The following is a 20,201-nucleotide window of genomic DNA, read 5'->3' as shown; positions in this document are numbered from 1 at the left end:
TTTTCTGTGACTTATAGGGTATATATCTTAAATCTTTTTATACCATGTAATGATGTTTTATATTACATGATGATATTAAAGATTGCTGAGGCTTCAGATAATCTTGTGTTTGGATAGAGTTGAAGCTGCAAACTTGCAGTTTCTTTTCTTTTAGTAATACAAGGAAACCTTCTTTTAAAAACTAAAGACCTTAAACTTTAGCTTCCTATATAGGTATCTCTGTATGTGTCAAAGGGATATTATGTAGCTGGACTTAAGCTTTCAAAAACAGTAACAGATTGCATGATGCTACTGTAGTCATTAACAATGAAATAGACTCCTTGTGTATCTGTTTCCACTCAGTTTTGCTATTAGCTTATAATGACTATTTTAAAAATAGCCTTTTCTGATGACTTCATTATTCCTCAGAACTTGTTTTCTTTTTGTGACCTTATCCTTGCTCATGAATAAAAGCTACTAAATAAGCTCAAAACAACTTATATTTCTGAATGGTAAAGTTTTGGATGGAACCCCACCCTTTCATTGAGTCACTCTATTCCACTAGCTTCTTGATGTTAAAGTATTTTCAATGGTTTTGTGGGAACAAAAGGGAAAACAACTCTAGTTCTTGTGTACCTTAAAATAAAAATAGGAATATCTAATCAGTTTTGTTTCCTTAGAATAACGTATCTTTCTATTTGTTAATTAGTCTGTTTTTTCTTCACTTAACTTCTACAAATTTTGAGTGTTTTAATTTGTTATGGGATGTTCTCCTGTTTCTACTAAAACAAATCCTTAAACTATATTAAAAATGTAGATATCTGTCAGCAACCTAATACTATCACTGATATCTGCTAAATGTCTAAAAGACAGATGCAAATATCATCTGATTTGTTTCACTTTCTTATCCTGATATTCTTCTGGGGGTGGGGAAAGATAGCTCAGAAGCAGCAAGCTCTCTTAATACCTACTTTCATTTCAGTTTAATCATGTGAATACCTCTTTGCTACAGTTGTGCAAAACAGCTTTCTCTTTCAATAGAGGCTGGTTCTCTGATTCCTAGGCAACTACTTGAAGACAATTTTTTTCTGAGAAAACCCTTCACCCAGGACAGAATGGTGGATCTCATCCCAAGTGACAGATATCATGAGAACATTGTGCAAATTGTCTCTGTGAATAAAGGTGTTACAACTCTCTCCAGTAAGTGGTAATGGTTTCTTTGATGCAGCACTGTGGTTTTGTTTGGGATTTTCTGAAAAAACAAACCAACTAACCCAAACACCACCCTCCTACAGCCTGTTGTGATAGCTGTTGCAAAGGGGAGAAACCTAGGAAATGCTTTATAGCAATCTTGAATTTGTTTGCTTTATGGCTGAGCTTTCTACTGGCAATTCTTTAGCTGGTTCTTTCAGTATTGGTAAAATCACAAAGCCTGCAAGACTGATGAAGCAGAAAGGGCTGTTATTTTAAGGCTGACTCTACTGATGGCAATATACACTTTGCAGTCATAATCAGTGTTACTACTTTTAAGTTCACTTGCAAATAATGTGGTTGCTGAAGATGTTCTGGATTTTTATTTTTCTTGAATTTTTTTGGTAAAAGGACTTGTTCTTCCTTGGAAGATGTGGTCATCTCCAGCGAGCTCTAAGTAAGTGTAGTGTGTTGGCTGGGCGGAACCTATTCATAAAGCAAAGCTAGCACAAAATGGTGGCTTGTGATCAGATGTATGCCCTGTGATCTTGGGGAGTTAAAAAAACCACCACCACAACTCATTGTGCCCTTTATTACCAACTCACAAGCTGATGGTGGTGATGAGGCTGATCCACTCCCAGGTCAGCTGCATCTGTCCTCTGTACCTGCCTGGAGCAATGGCTGACCAGCCTGTGAGGTGTCCATTGCCTCTTCCCACTGCGCTTCGGGGCTGCTGATGGCTTTCAGTGCTCTGGGCAGCAGAACCTCTGTTGTATCACCCAGGGTGAATGCAGGAGGTATTGCATGCTGGTTTTGGGTAAGCTTCTGTGTGTAGAAGTGATCCTTGACTGATGTCAGGAAGATCCTGAGATAAAAAATGAAGTGGCCTGACTGCGAAGTGACACCACGGTAGCTCTGTGACTTCGTTACTGCTCCTGAAGTCCTTCCTGCACACTGGAATCCCTGTGAGCTGATTTTTTAAATATTTTTTTTTTAACCTTGGGCATGGAATAGTCTGATAAATTACTTCTGTATGCACCAAAGCACTTTAAGAGGAAAACCAAAAAGTAAATTCCTCACTTGCAAAGCATAGCTTAAAAAGAGGGAGAGCCGAAGCCCCATCCGACTCCTCCCGTTTCCCCCTGAAGCGAAGTGCCGGCGCCTCAGGGGGGAGCGCTGCGCGAGCGGCCGGCGGGCTGAGGGAAGGCGGGAAACCCCGCGCGCCTGAGGGAGGCGCGCGACACCGTCTCCGCCCCGCCTCACGAAGGGAAGCGGGGCGGGCAGGGAGGCGTCCCGGCCGGGGCTGGCACCGCTCTTCCCCCCCCCCCCTTCCCCGCCCCGGGGATTCCCGCGGGAAGACGGCGGCCCGCTTCCTCCTCTTCCTGCTGCGGGAGGGCGCTCGCCGCTTCGGCCCGGCCTGCGGGAAGTTGCCGGCTGCGAAGTTTGTAGCCGTCGGCGGGGGGAGGCCGCGGGGGCCCTGCAGAGGTTGGGCGTGTGGGAGCAGGCGGTGGGGCCGAGGGCGGGCCTCTAGTTGCCGCCGTTGGAGGGGAGGCTGCTGCGGGTGAGGCGGCCCGGCCTACTGCTCAGCTGAAGGGCCCTTTGGCCCTGGGGTGGGGGACGGCTGTCCGGCCGCCGCCCTGAGGGGGATCGCCGGGGGAGGCCGCGGAGAGCTGGGCCCCTGCTGGGTGCCTGTTGGGCAAAGGACATCGAGGGATATTGTTTCTTCTGACAAAAGTCAACTTTTTCTTTCATTCCCCCCCCCACCCCCCCCCCCCCCCCCCCCCAAAGGTGCGATGCCCCCTAAGGATCGTGGCAGAGGCAAACTGCCAGTTCCTCTCCCAAGAGACATGATCCTGAAAGACACCGAAGGAAAAGTCTGGAGGCTGGGCAGCCAGATCGGCCAGGGAGGATTTGGCTTAATTTATTTAGGTAAAATACCGGTGGTGATTAGAAGGGTGACTTGTAAATTTCTTTGTAACTTTCTGACACAAGATAGAATGGGTTAAAAAAGTTACTGTTGTTTATGTGCTGGTGGTCATCTGTGTTGAAGTGTGGTTTTGTGACGTTTGTGGTGTCCTTGTTGTTCAGAAACGTTGCTGATGGTGTAGCTTGTTCTCCATGGGCTGTCCGGCCCAATTTGCTGGCTCCTAGTGTGCTTTTCTGTGGAGCTTGGGTGGGGTTGGCAAGGTGTTGCTCCTGTTAAAGACTATCGAAGAGCACTGCCAGGCGATGCTCTTCAAATTAAAGTCAATACTTTCGTTAGCCGCTGCTTTGGACTTATGCCAGCCTTATGCTCTGTAGCGCTCTTTGGGTTTCCAGTTGTTGGAAATATTATCTTCTGGCCAAGGCTAAATCAGTTTTCATCCAGGAAACATAGTGGTAATGATAGTTAGCTGGGTGTTGCTTCTGAATTAAAACCTTCCACCAGAGGTGGAAATGCTGTTCTTTATTTCTCCAGCCTAGATATGTTTCTGTATTTTCTTTAGAAGAAGCTGCTGCATTTTACTCAGTCTGTGTTTTATAAGGAATGAATGGCTCTGAAAAAGTAGTTTGTAAAGCATTCTGGATTACTGGAGAGGATATAATGTATGTTACTATTGCTGGTGTCTGTGAAAGAGCAAATCCTTTTTTTCAAGGCAATATTATGAGTTTGGTTTGTTTGTTTTTTATGGCAAAGAGTTTGGTTTGTTTTCATGGCAAACATATACAGGCAAACTATTCCACAGTGACTGTTAGGGACTAAATTGAGCTTGTATTAAGACAGCAGTAAAGACTTATCTAGAAGCAGTTGAGTACATCGTCTGTGAAGCCAGACATGATCTTTTGAAGTTAGAGGTATGTTAACTTTCTATTTGGAGTATGAATGTTTAAAACTTGCTAAGCAAGTCACTCCTATACCTGCATTGACCTCCTTTTATGCATAAGTCAGCTATACCTTCTTTTTTTAAGCTTTTCCTTTTTGTGTGTTCCTGTCATGGGAAATACAGTTTTGATTGTTTCCCACTCTTGGTTTTTTCAATTGATCTCTTAATGATGTTTCCTTCATATTGAGTGATTTGTCGGAAAAGAATCTGTTAATACACTGTTACGCAGCATGAGCTTTCCACTTAGCGTGATTTCCACATTTTTATAATGAGACGAGTTTTCACTAGAACAGGCATCATATGTCTTGTGCCTTTTCAATTCTTTTGTCTTTAGTAGCTCCTTTCAAATATGCAGGGCTGTGCTAGATTCAGTGTGGTTTCATGGAGGTGAAGGAGTTGTCCATCAGTGTCAAATTGCAGCATTAGGCATCTACTGTAGAGAGGAAAAGTGTACATTTTCTATAGAAAGGTTAGCATGTTTGCTCTTCTCGTATTTGCAGATGTAAATGTAGCACTCGTGTGCCACTGGTCTCTTGGTGACAGATTTACAGTGATCTTTGTTACATCTGTCTGGCTATCTCATGGTGCTTGTCTGCTTTCAGCTGTTCAGGAACATTTTATGTTATACTGAAGTGTTCTTCTTCTCCCTCTTTTTTTTTTCCTCCTCATGTCCATTATGGTTAATCACAAAGAACTGAATGGCAACTGAAGACTCATATTTTATTTCATGGTGTGATAGTCCCGTATGTGGTCAGATGTTGCTTCTCTAGTGGTTGCCCAGTTGTACTGTTCTTCCAGCTATTAATGTGTGGTTATAAACTGCAGGAGGGTGGACAATTTTACTTGTGCATCTGGACTGAAGTTGCGTCTAGACTTCAGGTTTGAGTGGAGGAACTTTCCAGGGGGGAAAAAAAGGCGTAAGCTGGCGCTTTGTTCCACTGAATGCCTGTGTAAATGAAGCAAAAGATTTCAGTAACAACCTAAATGCCATTGCTTCTGCTTTTCTGCAAAGTAAACGCAGGCACTGAAAAATCTGGAGAAAACTAAGGCTGTCTATATTTGCAAGTAGTTTGGTGTAACAGAAGTGAATGAGTAAATGGCAACTGTTGGTGTGTATGGCCCTACATATACCCTTTATTTAAGTTGAGGATTTGTTTTACTGTGGCTAGATTTGGTGTCGGCCACTGCACTGAATTTCCTCACCAAGTGTGTAGTTTGAGGCTGTCTGAAGGAACTATTTGGGATTCTTATGATGCTGTTAGTAGTTGGAGTGCATCTGGTGAGTTCCTGTAGTGTAATTTCTGGTTTGGTTTCCTCTGGAATTCATATAGTTCACACATAGCTAATGGCTGTGCAGATTGAACCAGTGAGAGCGATAGGGGCTTTAACTGCAGTTACAGAGGAGTCAAAGGCTCGTGCGCTTTTAGAATGTTTATATTCTTTTTCCTTTTGATATATCTGATAGCTTCTGACCTTCTTTGAAACATCACTTGGTTACATTTGAAAGATGCTGTGCATAGAGCGTATACGAGATGTTACCATAAGAAAATAGACCTTAGCATGAGCTAAGAAGTTAAGGTGTCTCTGGATATTTCCATTTGAGGATAAAGGAAGACAGAAACTTGCAGAGAGCTCCCACAGAGAGAAGGGACTAAAGGAACTGGGGATGCAGTACAGAAAGCAAGGTTGTAGTGGGTGTAGCTCTCCATATGTAAGACAAAAGAACGTTGTGTTTCTGAATCACTGGGAATATAGCTCTGTCATTTTCTGTTGCAGTCAAATCACACTGGACCTTGTGGGTGGTATAGCACATGGGATTCAGTCCATTTCATGCAGATTTGATTAGTTTTCTGCCTGATCACACAGACCACTGAGGTGATTTCATATATTGTGGTGTTTGTTGCAGTTTGGCTCCCACTGAACCGAGGTGGAAAGCAGTCAGTGGATTAGTTGAGAATGAGAATACAATCTGGGACCCTTGGTATTACTATTCTGTGTTTTTTTCGTCAGTGACAGCATGACTGAAGAAATACAGCTGCTACTTTTATAATGGTATTTGTGTTCATTTAATCCCTTCTTTCAGAAGGGGTAGTGAATGTTGCATGTAGCACTGAACTGAAGGCTTAATTCCCCTTGTAGCTTACCCTACAATTAAAGGAGGAAATGGGCAAGATTTATTCCCAAGTACTGACACTGTCTGAAGCTTTCTTGTTTAGTCCACCTCTTTATCTCTGATATGTGTTTATATGTAAAGTATACCATTCACTAGCTTTTTTGGGCTTGATCCTATAAAAGAGTTTAGCTGTCTTTGAGAGTCAAGGGGAGTGAAATAGAAGATGAACCTTTGAGTAAGATACGGATGCTTGGTGCTGAGAGGCACCTTTCTCTGTGCTGTTCAGACTAGTTTTTGGTGCATATACAGCAATATGTGAGAGGACCACTAAACTTTCAGTGAGGAGATAACCTGGAAAGAGCTGTAGAGAGGTGGGCAAGACAGGAGAGTAGAGACAGATTCGACTGCCTGCCAGATAGGAACAGCACAGACCTTTTATAAAAGTAAAGGTTAACTTTGCCGGCTATATCTTTTAATAAGTATTTTTACAGTAGCGGTGTAAAGATTTTGATGTGCATTGTTATAGCTTAATTTCCCATTAAGGGTACTCCATACTCCATTAATCTGTAACAATGTTCTTGAGAAATTTTACAGTATCTCTGCAAAATGTATTTACAAGGGATGCATTCTGTGGAAGGTTCTGTTCACTAAATCAAAGCTGCTGAAAGCCATTTACTGACCCTGAGCCCTAGGATGCAAATAGTCTCTTCAGGTGCAGGGATTCTAAACTTCTAATTGTGTACATGAAAGTTACCACTATCTACAAGTTTTGCTCTGTCTCACAAATGTTTTCCCTGATTTTCTGATTATTCTTTCTCTTTCCCGTCTGTGCCATCTTGTCTATTTCTTTGTTGGCTCGTTCCTTCCCTTGAATACCCTTTGCATTTTTACTCCACCAGAGCAAATCCAGCAGCAATAGGCTTACAAATACTGATTCTCCCAATGCTTCTGAAGAGGAGAGCTTCCTCTGCTGCCAGAAGCAATAGAATCCATCTAGAGATGTTCTTTCAAGCACTGCTTTTGTTATAGCAAGAGAAATATGGATCATAAGCAGGAATTAACTATGCCATTGTATGTTAGAAGTTTTATTTTATTTTTGTTACTGGTGCTGATTTGCTGTCAGGCACCTCAGACAGAACTGTTATCCCTTTGATAAGGGGGAGCAGAATGGAGAGCAACTGGGGAAGAATATAATGTGTTGGTGGTCTCACAGCTAGTTTGTAGCCCTGTGGAGAACAGTGGCAGTACATTGGAAAATTAAGCAAGAGTTGAGGAGGGTACTACTGAGAGCCTTACATTCTCTCATTTATCTTCCTGATCACAGTCAGTAATTAACACCAGTCTTAATATAAATCATTCTCTAGTCCTGCTGCAAGCACTCTATTAATACACAATTTGGACTGAAAATTTAAATGCAGAAAGGTCACACAATGTTTTGTTAAGATTCCACTGTCACAGTGAAATCTGCTGTACATAGCACTATCTGCTTGCAGGCTTCTTTCTCATGGTAACTGATGGTTCTACAAAATACTATTTTTATTTTTAGCTACATACATGTTTGTTAGATGGTGTCTTTTATAATAGTACTTATTACATTGTAAATGTATTTTAATTGTATTATGTGTGTCTATTGTAATGAAACTCTGTAAGTGATGGGTGAAAATTAAGAGTTTTGAAACCATTTTTTGTAGCTGGCTTTGCAGCAGGTGTTTATATGTTGCTGTTTGAATGCTATTTTTTCATATGTTGTTACAATATGGGAAGCTCAGCAAAGTATGTATCGATAAAGTCATAATCAAATTCAGCCCTGCCTGGAGATCCATCACCAGTATAGCCAGCACACTATCCTTTTCTTTTTTTTCCTCCCCATTTTGCAAGAAGAGACAATATCTACTTGAGCAGTAAACAGTGATTAAATGGGTGGTTATTGTCTTTTAATACTAGCAGCACAGGGAGCTCTGCTGCTGGCGGAGGTAGGGAAGAAGTGTGGTTGTGGCCTTTTAAGCTTGGACCGTAGTACATTCTGCTGTTGTTATTCTGAGGCCTGGTGCTCTGGGAATCAGGCTGAGGTGTGAAAGAAAGTTTGTTTCTATTTCAGAAAGAGTAATTTCCATGGATAGCTGTGAGCTATACATGAGGTGTACATGTGTTGAGGAAGAGAAGCGTTGATGGAAGCACATTCTGTCATTGTCATACTGTTCATTCCTTGGTTTGCGTTAGGAAGCTGGTTTTAGGAATTGGTTCTAGAGAAACAAATACTTCAACAGTTGCTTAAATTAACTTCACTGAAAATATTTACTGTAGCGCAGCAAACGAATAAAAAATGCAGTAAAAATTATACAAAAAGATATACGTTCAGCATGATTTCTGTAAACTCAATGAAAGAAGAATATTAATAGCAAAACCCTGTAATTAAAAGCACTAGCAGGTAACCGACTGGTTAGGGATGGATTTTTCTTAACCTTCAGATGTTAAAAGGCATTTCAGCAAAGGTCTCATTGTACCTGCAGGTGTGAACCTTAGTGTGAAAATAAATTTGTTAGCAGAGAAACACCACTTTGGGAAAGAGTCTTTTTATCTAGTCACTAATATTAAACTGTATAAATGTAGATATAGCAAGCAGATTACCTAATTTTTCACCCTGTCTGTAGGCAAAATGAATCATAAATTTAGCCTGATTTTGCTACTCAGTGGTTAGTTAAGGCTGACCACATGGTACAGGATCAGCTTGCACCATCTGTTAAAGAGGAAATACTCCGTACCTCAACTGGTTCTTGCTGATGTCTGCTTCCTCTTGAATCTTCCCACTTTCTTCTTTTTTTGGTCCTCTGTAGGCTAGAAGACTTAACTTTGAAAGCATAACTCATAGCAAAGTCTACAGAGATCATTACTATTACACGTTAGTGTTCTACCACGTAATATGTTTTGTTTGTTTTTTCTCCATGTGTGTGGACCTGGATTTGGGAGCTCTTGTCATGCTCTTCATTAGTCCACCCTGTGAGACTTCTGGTCAGGGACTGAGACCCTAGCATGCTAAGTAAGACTAGAAGGTCAAGAGATCAGGTTTGATTTTTTTTTATTATTGTGTTTTTTAGTGGGGTATGTATTTCTGAGCAGTGTTATGTTGTAACAGGAAGAGCTTTGGATGAATGATAAGGCACCTGTTGCCTTATGGAGGGCACTCCCTTCAGCCGTCTTTGGCACCTGTACCCCGCTGAAACTGGCATAGTATCTTCTGAGTGGGCACTGTGTCAGACTAGCAGATGGGCTGGAGCAGAATCTTGCCAGAAAACAGTTTGTGCATCAAGTTTTAAATATTAGAGGCCTGGACTCCCATCTGAGAGTGCTGTAAGAGCAGACCATGCATAGCTTTTCTGCCTGGGGTTAAAGGATGTGTCATACGTATTCCAGCTTGGAGTAATTAACTTTGAAAGTCAAACAGTGGCTTCCATTGCTGTGGAATACAAAACTTTGGCTCTAGTGAATCAAGATTAAGGTTTCATAGAAAGATGAGTAAGAAATATAGTGAAATTTCCTACCACAACTGAATGTTCTTAACTTGGGGGCATTTGCAGTTATCTGCAAAACAGTTTAGCAGTTGAGCACTGTTTTCTACCAAAACCTGTTTAGTTAGGTCTTGTGGAAGATGGTTTCACAAGCACGGTACAGAGGGCTATGTACATGTAATTTGTATAATAAAACTCCTCATTCCTAAAGCTACCTAGAAGAAGAATCTAGGAAAAATCTTATTCATTAACACTGCTCAGAAAAGAGTCTGTCCAGGAAATGCTGATGCATCTTTGAAGTAGCAATATGAGCAGAGAAGCAGGTGTTCCTTAGGCTACGTTAAAAATGGACTGTAAACACCCTTCGGGCATTGAATATTTCAGTTCTTGAAAAATATTGGATATTGCAAAGGGTGGGAGGGGGAAGCAGGTGCTTTGTTCACCTTTAAATATTTGCCTTACTACCCTCTGTATGTAGGAAATATTTGAAATTGTGTGTTAAATAGCAACTGCTACTTTTTGTTTATTTGCATACACTTGGTTTTAGTAACTATATTCCTGTGACTTAGCTTGTTTTTTGGTTTTGGTTTTTTTTTATTGTTAGATGCTCTGAGCAACACTTCCCTCCTGTTTGTCAGCCATTGAATTTAACAGCTCTTGGTTTGACTTAAATGGGGTCAGAATTTTTCCGGCTTTTTATAGATAGCCTGTAACTTCGAAGTTTTTTGCAGAAATAAAAAGTAACCTCAAAAATACCATACTAAGCTGACAATATCACTCTTCAGGATGAGTTAACCAATGAAACAAAGCAAAAATAAAATACCAGCAACCCAAGAACTTATGAAAATGATTTTATTAATGTTTCAGTAGCAAAGACACCAGCTGTGGACAGGAGCAGGGATGTTTTTTCAAACCGCCAAATCAATGCTGTTTTCTTTTCCACTGCATAAACTTTGTCAACAAAACTGGTTCTGTGAGAGCCATTGAAAATATTTCACCATATTCCAAATGTGACTGCCACAAATTAACTGCTAAAACTACAACAAGCACGTTTGAACTGGCAAATAGAATTGGCACGTTTCTTTGTCAGACTGCGTGCAATTGCACTGTGTGGTTGTAGGAAATCGCAGTTCATCCAGAAACACTCTTTTGTTACCGTGTCATATTAACATTTAGAAAGCTACATTAATTAAGATTGTGGCACTCAGCAACAAAACTGATGAAATTCACGATTAAAGTGGATGATAAGACCATAACTGCTGTGCCTGGGTGAAACTGGGGAATTCTGGACATGGGGTAATTTGAGGTAAGTTATTTGCTGTGTTGTGTAGGCACAACAGTTGGAAAATATGGCAAAGAATGTGAATCTTACTGATCTGCTTTATTTCAGAGTGCATTTCAAATGTGTATGCTGTTTGCTGGTATGGTAGCTGCGTTTGTGGGATAAAGGGAAGGAAGGGAAAATAGAGCTGTGCCCTTTGCCCTTTGCAAATGTTTTGTGAGACTCATCTTGGCATGAGACGGAAACAGCCCCAGCCCCCTACACAGCTTCATCTTGTGCCAGTGTTCCCAGTTAACAATTATGCAGACAATGGTTTTGATTGTGTGCATACATCAACACCCCTCCCCCCAAATGTAAGGAGAGTCTGCATCTCTAGTTGAGAAAAGCAACATAAACTGTAAACTCTCACACTTGTTATGCTATTTTAAGCTATCCTTTGCAAACATAATCTCGCCATATAGTGCTCCTGGTACTCTATGTGTGTACTTATATGCCATCAGAGACCTCCTGCCTATCAGCATTGCTCTCCTGCAGGGTCTCTGCTTACTGTCCTGCAGTCTAGCATTTAACTGATTGTAATATTATAAATAGCCATGTGCTACCACACAGAACGAGGCTAGCACATGGCTAATTACGAGTATACAGTAATTAACTATGAGCTAAACTCGCAGGAGAGTATGTGGTGGTGGTCTATGAGGTATGTAATCAGACTGTTTGTTAAACCTTGGGAGCCTTTCCAGTCTGTTAAGTAACTATACATAGTAATGAGACAATTTTTTAAAAACCATTTATGTTTATTTATGGACAAAAAATAGTGTGCCTTATTTCTGAGCTGCGGCTAAAGGTACGCGTGCAACTTCTGCTTATGTGTATGTATGAGATTAATTGTCTAAGCATTATGTGCGTAAGAAGTATAGAGTGTTATTCATCGTGAATGTTATGCCTTGTTTCATGTATGTGCAGTGAAAACAATAATACCATTCCTCCTTTTGTAGATTTGAATGTCATGTTACTAAAGGATTTGTTCCTTTATCTTGTTGAGCTTTGTCTGACTCTTCTTTCTTCTCACATTGTAACAATTTACAGTTAGATTTGGGTTTATTTTTCTTCAGGATGTTCTTTCAGTGTGACTCCAAAAAGCATCCATGCCGGCATGGTGTAAGAACCATGGGGGTTAGGCCCTTTTGCTGGGCTAGTTCCTGTTAATTGCTCTTCTTCATTACCCTGACAGCTGTTACTGTCTGTTCCAGATTACCATGAATGAGGCCTCTCTTTAGAAAATGTCACGATGTCTACAGGGAAGTTAGATCAGACTCTTTCAAATACATTTAAATTTGATACTTCTCTATACCTATCAAACTTCTGTTTAGTAACTTCATATTAAAATACATTTTCTTACACACAAGTCCTTTTCTGATCTGTGTCAGTAAGGGAGCACATCTAATTCTGTTTGGGTAATGTGATGTTGGTGAATACAATGAAAACACATGGGATGTGTTCCTTTTAAACTAGCGTCTTCAGCTATTAACACATAGTCTACATGTGGCGGAGAAAAATAAAGACTTAGGCACCTGTGCCTTAATTCCCCAGTTCAGTACAGGAATACGGTAAGAACGAAGTTTAACAAAATTTCCTTCCTAGTTGTATGATAGTTTTAAATTGCATTCTGAGTGTGACTGCTACTTGTCTGAGTCTATGGATAGTTCACACCTTCTAGAGCTGCTGTTTTAGGATATGGTCATTTTATCTTAATGTGTTATTAGCACAGAAGCATTCACATGGGGAAGTGCCAAGCAGAAGGCAGTTGGGACACTGCTGGTGTTTGGGGTGTGTATGCTGCCAGGTTCAACCCAGATGCTGAATAAAGTTGAAGGAAGATGGCAGCTGAAGGAGTCTGTTCATTGTAAAAATATTTTTATGCTCTTGACCATCAAAAAATGTGAGCTTGAATGGTTTGATTAGATCCAAGTTTACTTGATTTTTATTATGTGGATAAAAGTATTCTATTTTTGTGTGTGCTGATAGTTGAAGTGTTTCACACCTGGACTGTTGTTGGTATTTGATCATTGTAAGAAGTTTAAAAGGGACACTTATTTCCTAGGAACTGTATTCTTTTTAGTTTTTTTTCAGTGATGATTCTAAAAGATGATTTAGTCTCATTAAATTTTAATCCCAGTGTAGCTCCATGTAGCTTCAGTAGTATCAGAGAAAGCTGATAGTTCTCTCAGGGTCAGAAGAAAATAGGATTGCATTGTCTGTGCAGAGAGGTTCTGTCTCCTGGGCTGTAATTGGCACCTGTGGTCAATTATTGTTTTGAAATCTCTACTTGCACTAAGAGGCACAATCCCTCATCTCCCCTTTTGGCAGGTGTGGCTGTGCTATCCCTAACTTAGGCCAATGTCTAAATAATGTCAGAATAGAAATCAAGGTTCTAGGGCCAAATTAATTTGTAATAGAGGAAAGCAGACAATCCTGTCTAGAGGCATAATGTAGGTCATAACTTTTAAGTGGTGTCTTTGTCACGACAGTGGATTGACAGCAACCAAATACAGAGGTTATCCAATTGACTGGAATGGCTTAAATGTAGTCTGTTATAATGGAATACCTCATTGTGGTGCAAACGTGCAATGGGGACATCCTGCTTACTCCTTAATTAGGGATAGAGTTCTGAAAATGTGGGTTAAAATTGCTTCTGTACTTGTTGATTAAAACTTCAGTGTGTGTGTGTTGTTTTCATTGTGCTATTCTTTGAACTTGGCAAAACTCTGACCTTTAAAAGCAGGAATTCAGAAAAAATGTTAAGCGTCTTTTTTTTGGGTCACCTTATGCAATGTTAGCTTGGTCTTTGTTTGCAATTACATTTTGTTGCATATGGCTTGATCCTCATCTTTCTCTCATTTTGCAGCTTCCCCTCAAATTCATGTTCCTGTAGAAGATGATGCAGTGCATGTAATTAAAGTGGTAATGTGTAGATCTCATTTCTAAATTGTTAACTTGTATGCAGTTCTTTCTCTTAATTATCTATCCTTATTTTTGACATTGGGTCTGTATTGCATGCTTGTGTTTTTTTCCCCCTGTTTTTTATATCTTGATAGACTTTCCCTGCTTGGGGATATATTTGGCATTTTCATGACACACAGTATCTCCTTGACTTGATTCTTTCCTTTCCTCGATTACTGCCCTCAACAGTTTAGTAAGGAAAATCAGACTATGAACTTAAACATACCTGATCTGCAATGTTTCTGAAAATAGTGTCTTAAATAATTTCTGGAAGAATCTGTGGTGTTTATGACACTGTGTTGCCAAACAACTTTTCTTTTTAGCTACTTACTAAAATTACATTTCAGATGGCATGGTATATGGGACGTGGGGAAGAAAAAAAAGGATTCCATCCTCTTTGAACTTTTCATACACTTTTCTTTAGAAACTGTTGTGTTTGCAATGCATTGTATGATACTAAGTTTGTTTATTTCTCAAAAGGAATATCTTGAAAACGGCCCCTTATTTTCTGAACTGAAGTTTTACCAGAGGGCTGCAAAGCAAGAGCATAGTAAGTAATAGATCAGTTCTGATCAGATAGATTTAAGGACAAGTTTGGGTTTAACTACTTCTGATAACAACTGTTGCTTCAGGGCCTGGTAGCAGATTTATTTCATATACACTGAACTAATCTTAGTTGGTGCTATAATAATTTTAGGTTGCTATAGGTTTCTTTACTTGGATATCATCCTTGTCCTTTCTGATCAGAAGGGAGAACAGAAGCATGCCAAATTGATTATGTGCACACTTCAGAGTGCACGACAATGAATGGACTCCAGAGAGAGGCCAGCCTTGGAACAGAGGTACTACGTGGATTAATTGGTGACCATATTTCTGCTAGTAACTATTTCCATGGGCAGAGCTAAGAGTGTGTGTAATCGTCAGAGGATTTAGTAGTAATCAAGGCACTTGATTTTGCAGACACTTAGGCATTGATGTGATTTATTCATGGGAACTGTCCTGAAGACTTTAGATGACTTAGATTGCTGGTAGACATAAGCACTTTTGATAGCTTGAAGCATTCTGTTTTGAATAGAGTAGGGAATTATTTCTTCAGCTATTGATAATTGCTTATCTGCCTTCTAAGGGAACAAACTACCACGTTTCTAGAACAAAAAAACTGCTTCTTATTTTGGAAAATGTAGAGAACTTCACAGTAAAGTTATGGTCTGAATTGTTTGCTACACAAACTGCCAAATAAGTCCTATTTGTTTCATTGTTTTGTTCAAAGTCTTGGCTTGATAGCTAAAACAAAAAACAACAACAAAACCCTACACCAAACCTGAAATTCTCTAGCTACCTTTAACCCAATGTTATCTTTTTATTGTTATTACAGTAAGAAGATGGATGAATCTCAAAAAAATAAGATGTTTAGGAATTCCAGTGTTTTGGGGATCGGGCTTGGCTGAGTACAAGGGAAAAAGGTAATAAGAGGAATTGTAATTAAGCCTCAAATTGACTGAAGATCTATTTTCAGCAAAATGGAGATATATCCTTTCATCTGACACAAACTTGCAGTTTTGTCTTAAAGGATTCCTCCCTTTTATATATTTCCTGGTAGCTATAGATTCATGGTCATGGAGCGACTGGGGGAAGACCTTCAAAGAATCTTTGAAGACTGTGGAAGCAGATTTAAGAAGGAGACTGTTCTGCAACTTGGGGCACGAATGGTATGTACATGGAGAGGAAATTGCTATGTTTCAAACTTGTTGAATTCAACTAGAAAATTATCTTTCTAATATAGTTCCTAAGGGAACTATAGTTCCTAAAGGTAGCTGTTGAGTTCAGAATTAAATGTGTAAATGCTATGTATTTTCTTATTTTTCATCTTTTTTTTTTTTTTTTTTTTAAATGAGAATTAAGTTGAAAATCAAGACCCCCTGCAGACTGGAAGTTGGTGGGCTCAAACCAAAATTTTTTCTAATAGGTTAAAGCATAGACCATGCACTTCAAAATGTATGTCTAGGCTGAGATGTGTACGCCTATTCTCATACGCTTTAACATGTATTGATTTTTTTTTTCCAGTGTCTGAAGGGTATTGTATTAGACATCCATATTTGTCAAAGTTCACAATTGCATGCCTGAATGCAAAATTTTCAGTGTGTTTGAACGCACTGACTGTACAGGCCAAGATTAGGCTAGTCTGCAAATGCCAGTTTTGTTTTCAAATGTGTGTAGACTGGCACATACTAACTGAAGATTTTATGTGTGTTCCTTTGTAATATCATCTGTGTTGTGAAAAACTGCTGTTGGTGAACAGAGGCACACAGCAAATGGAGTAGAGGCAATGGTCATAAGTTGCAAAAAGAGGAACTCTGGCTGAATATAAAGGAAAGGTTTTCACAGAAAGAATGTCTTAGCACTGGATCATGCTTCCCAGAGGTTGTGGAACGTTCATCCTTGGGGACTTTTAGAATTTGACTATTCATTCTCTTGTACAACCTGATCTAACTTACGTTAGTGCTGCTTGAAGCACGGGGTTTAAACTGGACATCTCCGAAGTATCCTTTTAATCTAAATAATAATAAAAAAAAAGTGAAGGGCTTTTGTAGTTGCATGATTGACAAACTTGTAACGCTGTACTCTCCAAAAGCCAGGATTAGATTGCGTAATTGCCCTTTGTATGAGTTGCCAAGTGCAAACGTGGTTTTTGTAACAATTAGAGCTATCATACCTCAGTGAGGTGCTGGAGAAGGATGATGATGGGGGGGGTTGTGACATGAAATGCAGGTCATGTCATAATTGGCAAGATCAAATATATTATAAACCTTCAGGGCTGATTGAATATGTTCATTTTAAGAGCTGGGTGTTCTCAACAGTTCCTCCAGTGTTTATAAAGTACTAGTTTCATTCTTGTGTTGTGAGCTTAGAAGCTGGTACTCATAGGTAGTTGCACAGGGATACTCGTGGCAAAGTATGGCTTATTTATGATTTGCCATCAGCTATGTGCCTGGTGGGAACAGACCCCATGGACAGAGTAGGCAGTCCTTGGGCTCTACCTCAAAACTAATTTGTCAGCTCAGTCTGTGTAGCCCTTGATTTCACTGTATAAGTGAGAAATATTTGGTGATAAGGTTAGGGACAGATGATGATGTTTTCTTTTTTGTTCTAAATCCTTTCCTAGTTGGATACTTTGGAATACATACATGAAAATGAGTATGTTCATGGTGACATTAAAGCAGCAAATCTACTTTTGGGCTATGCCAATCCACATGAGGTAAGCATGCTTACTTATCTACGCTGTTACTCTAGTGTGTTTGTAACTGTTTAATAGTTTTATATATAGTCTGTGTTTACAATTCACATATTAAAAGAAGTTTATGCATCAACATTCACATCCTCTCATGACAAATCTGAGAGTGGCTCTGTGGAGCTTAAGGTCTGAGAAAGGAGGAGGACAAAATTCTGCTTTGTTCCCTTTGTGCTCTGCTGATTGGGATAGTGGTATGGACAGGTAAGCTAATCAAGAGATTAGTTAGAGAACCTAATTGCTGTTCGAGGTTATGCCAGTTTATTAGTAGAGTTGAAGGATGTGGCCCATTGTATTTTCATTCTTGGAAAGTTCTAGCTTTCTAATATTGTCATGAATTGTGTTTCCATGGCACTAACTCTTATGTCCTGCACATTGTAGTGGATATAGCAGGTGAGTAGGATTAAGATTGCTGCTCTCTAACACTTCAGAGCCTAAAGCTAGCCTTGAAACAGAAGTGTTTTGGTGGAATGTTTTGAAACAAATCTTTTGATCCTTTCACACTCTACGTGCTCTTACGATGTCTTTTTTTTCTTCAGTTAATAAAATCTAAGCAGGCTTTTTTCTTGGAAAAAATGTCATTTAGGGGAAAAGGACATCTCTAACTTCACCTAAATATAATTAGCTGTAAGCAAAACTTCTCCTTTTCTTTCAATTTTTGTTTTTCTACTGCAGTGATGAAGAAACAGATCTTGCAAGACAGCTTGTTGCCATTGGAGGTTGAACCATTTAACTATATCTGCTTTTTTACAATTTTCAAGTTAAATGGTTGATTCAAATTTAACTTTTGAGCTTTCTAAAACACGTAGTTTGAAAACTATCATGAATGTTTAAAAGAGCCATGTTTTTAGAGAGTGGTAGCAGCTAGTACATAATCTCAGTTTATGGTGTTTACCAGCCTGCTGAATCCAAAGGAGGAGGCTATTTAGAGGCAAAATGATCTGCTACCCAATCCCATTAACATAACTCAAATGACTTTTTTTTTTGTCTTGGCTGTTGTGTATTTTTATGACAGCAAGATATGCTGCTGTTTTTCACATTGAAATAATTTTGGAAGTGTCCATTTACAGTAATCATAAAATTTTAGGACATGTAGCTGACTTTGATCAGCTGCTTTTGAATTAGCCAGATTGTGATGTTCTGTCTTGTTTCTCATGTTGCCTGCATGAAGATTGTGCTACTAGTATTTTGTTTTCACGAGTAGTATATTCATTGACAAATTAAAAGTAAGGTATTTGTGAGTTACTGGACAGAGGTTAACAAGTTATGTTTATTAAATAAAAGAAATCAATAGATATTCCAATTTAAGTAGCTTCTGGCTCAACACATACAAAGTGTATGTTACTGCTGAGGTTTTGTGCAGAATTTTTTTTCAGTAAAATTTCTTTTCCACTGAAATAATTCTAGAAAACCTTTTAAAAAGTTCAAATTTTAATTCAGAAGAGCTAACAGGAAAGAATTTCTATATCTGCTTGCATTTATAAGGTATGAATTAAACTTTCGTTTCTGTATGCTTAAGAAAACTTAGAGCTCTTCAGATATTAGTCGGGTAAGCTTCCCAGAAGCTCAGAAATTCTGCAAGCGTCCACAGGTCTGCTGGTTTCACCCAGGTAACTATGTCATACCAGTCTAGAGCCATGTAGACAGTGATGATTATTTCTAAATTTATTTTAAGGTAATGTGTACTATATTTAGCTTACAGCAGGGCAGATGTCTTAATTGGACTGTTTCTGGTCACATAAAAAAATTATATTCCAGACACAACTTGCACTGTATCTTGAAACACATATGCTCTGTGGTTTGCAGGGCATGAAAAGAAGGAATAATCTCACCAACACCACAGCTAAAACTTTCAAATTGGCAGATCTACATAGGCCATGTAATTGAATGTCCTTCCCCTGGAATTGTTGCCTCTGATGTGCTGTCTGCCCCTGTGTTTCAATAAATGTACTTTACCTGAGTTAGGAACAGTACTAGACAATACCCTCACACAGATTCAGGTATTCAGAACTCTGCATGTGTACTTGCACAGATGATTTTGCATTTGTCATGTCCTGGCTATTTGCATGTGCTATTGATTTGCATGTAATTTTGCCATGAAAGTTGCTTCTTCCTATTCTAAATGTGTCCAGTTCCTATGTAAGATTTCATGATGTTGTGACAGCCTTTTCTACAAATCAAGCTGTCTTTGTAACATGCTAGTGAACTGAATGTATTATGTATTTACCAGAACAGTGTTTCGGGAAGCTCTGTGGAACATTACCACTGACTATATATGACAACAATGTGGAATGTCCTGTCCGGTATCCTCTAAACTGTTGTTGGAGATGCTGTATTTTAATTTGGCAATCTTGTACTAACCTTGAGACACTTCAGATAAAACCTCAGACACTGTTATTGCTACCAAATGCCTGTGAAGTGTTTTGTCCAACCTTCTCTCTCTGTTAAAATGGGAGATAGCTAGATTGCCTTGGTCTTGTTTTTTAAAACAACGGAACTGGGAGCTGAAGTGATCAAACTAATCTCATAAATAGGGAGTGAGAGCATCTAGCCAGCAGCAAACTCAAGCTCAGGAATACAAGCTGAGAGACCTGTAGCTCCATTGGGAGTTGGCATAATAAAGCTGTCTGGCCTAACCATTTCTGTTGTGAGTTTTTTTTCTTCAGAATTTTATGCTAGTGGGTTCTTGCTCTTTAGGGCCTAGGATTTTAAGAGAAAATAAATTGCAGGTGTTCTTTAATTCTAGAAATTTGGTTTTGAAAGAAGCTCGTATCTAATACCATAAAATAATATATATACACACTAAAAGTGTATTTCCATATGCTGTTTTGGTGAAGAGGTAGAAATTTCTGTTCAAAAAAAGCCTGTGTACCTTTATACTCAACTTTGTCATTTAGTGGCTGTTCATGTGTACCGTTATGTGTGAATTTGCTGCTGACTTCCTGCTGTTCCAAAAAAGAACGTTTTTCTATGTTAG

At 39.3% G+C, this 20,201-nt stretch overlaps 1 protein-coding gene across 3 annotated transcripts in view; it reads left to right on the top strand.

Annotated features, from left to right (window-relative positions):
- The first annotated feature begins 2,413 nt into the window (after positions 1-2,413).
- VRK2 (VRK serine/threonine kinase 2) overlaps positions 2,414-20,201 on the top strand; it is a 45,754-nt gene continuing 27,966 nt past the window's right edge. Inside the window, exons 1-7 of one of the 3 annotated variants that reach the window (XM_075749871.1) lie at positions 2,414-2,611; positions 2,959-3,099; positions 13,841-13,896; positions 14,416-14,485; positions 15,311-15,398; positions 15,536-15,644; positions 17,099-17,191. In XM_075749871.1, the coding sequence (XP_075605986.1) occupies positions 2,964-3,099; positions 13,841-13,896; positions 14,416-14,485; positions 15,311-15,398; positions 15,536-15,644; positions 17,099-17,191 (552 nt within the window). In that variant the 5' untranslated portion in view covers positions 2,414-2,611; positions 2,959-2,963. Of the gene's footprint in view, positions 2,656-2,958; positions 3,100-13,840; positions 13,897-14,415; positions 14,486-15,310; positions 15,399-15,535; positions 15,645-17,098; positions 17,192-20,201 lie in introns of all 3 variants that reach the window. The other 2 variants (XM_075749870.1, XM_075749872.1) reach the window with 2 other exon arrangements.

This window comes from Balearica regulorum, chromosome 3 (assembly GCF_011004875.1).
Source record: "Balearica regulorum gibbericeps isolate bBalReg1 chromosome 3, bBalReg1.pri, whole genome shotgun sequence".
Lineage (NCBI taxonomy): Eukaryota > Metazoa > Chordata > Aves > Gruiformes > Gruidae > Balearica > Balearica regulorum.
The sequence above is the reverse complement of the archived record's forward strand: the minus strand, read 5'-3'. Positions and strand labels throughout refer to the sequence as shown.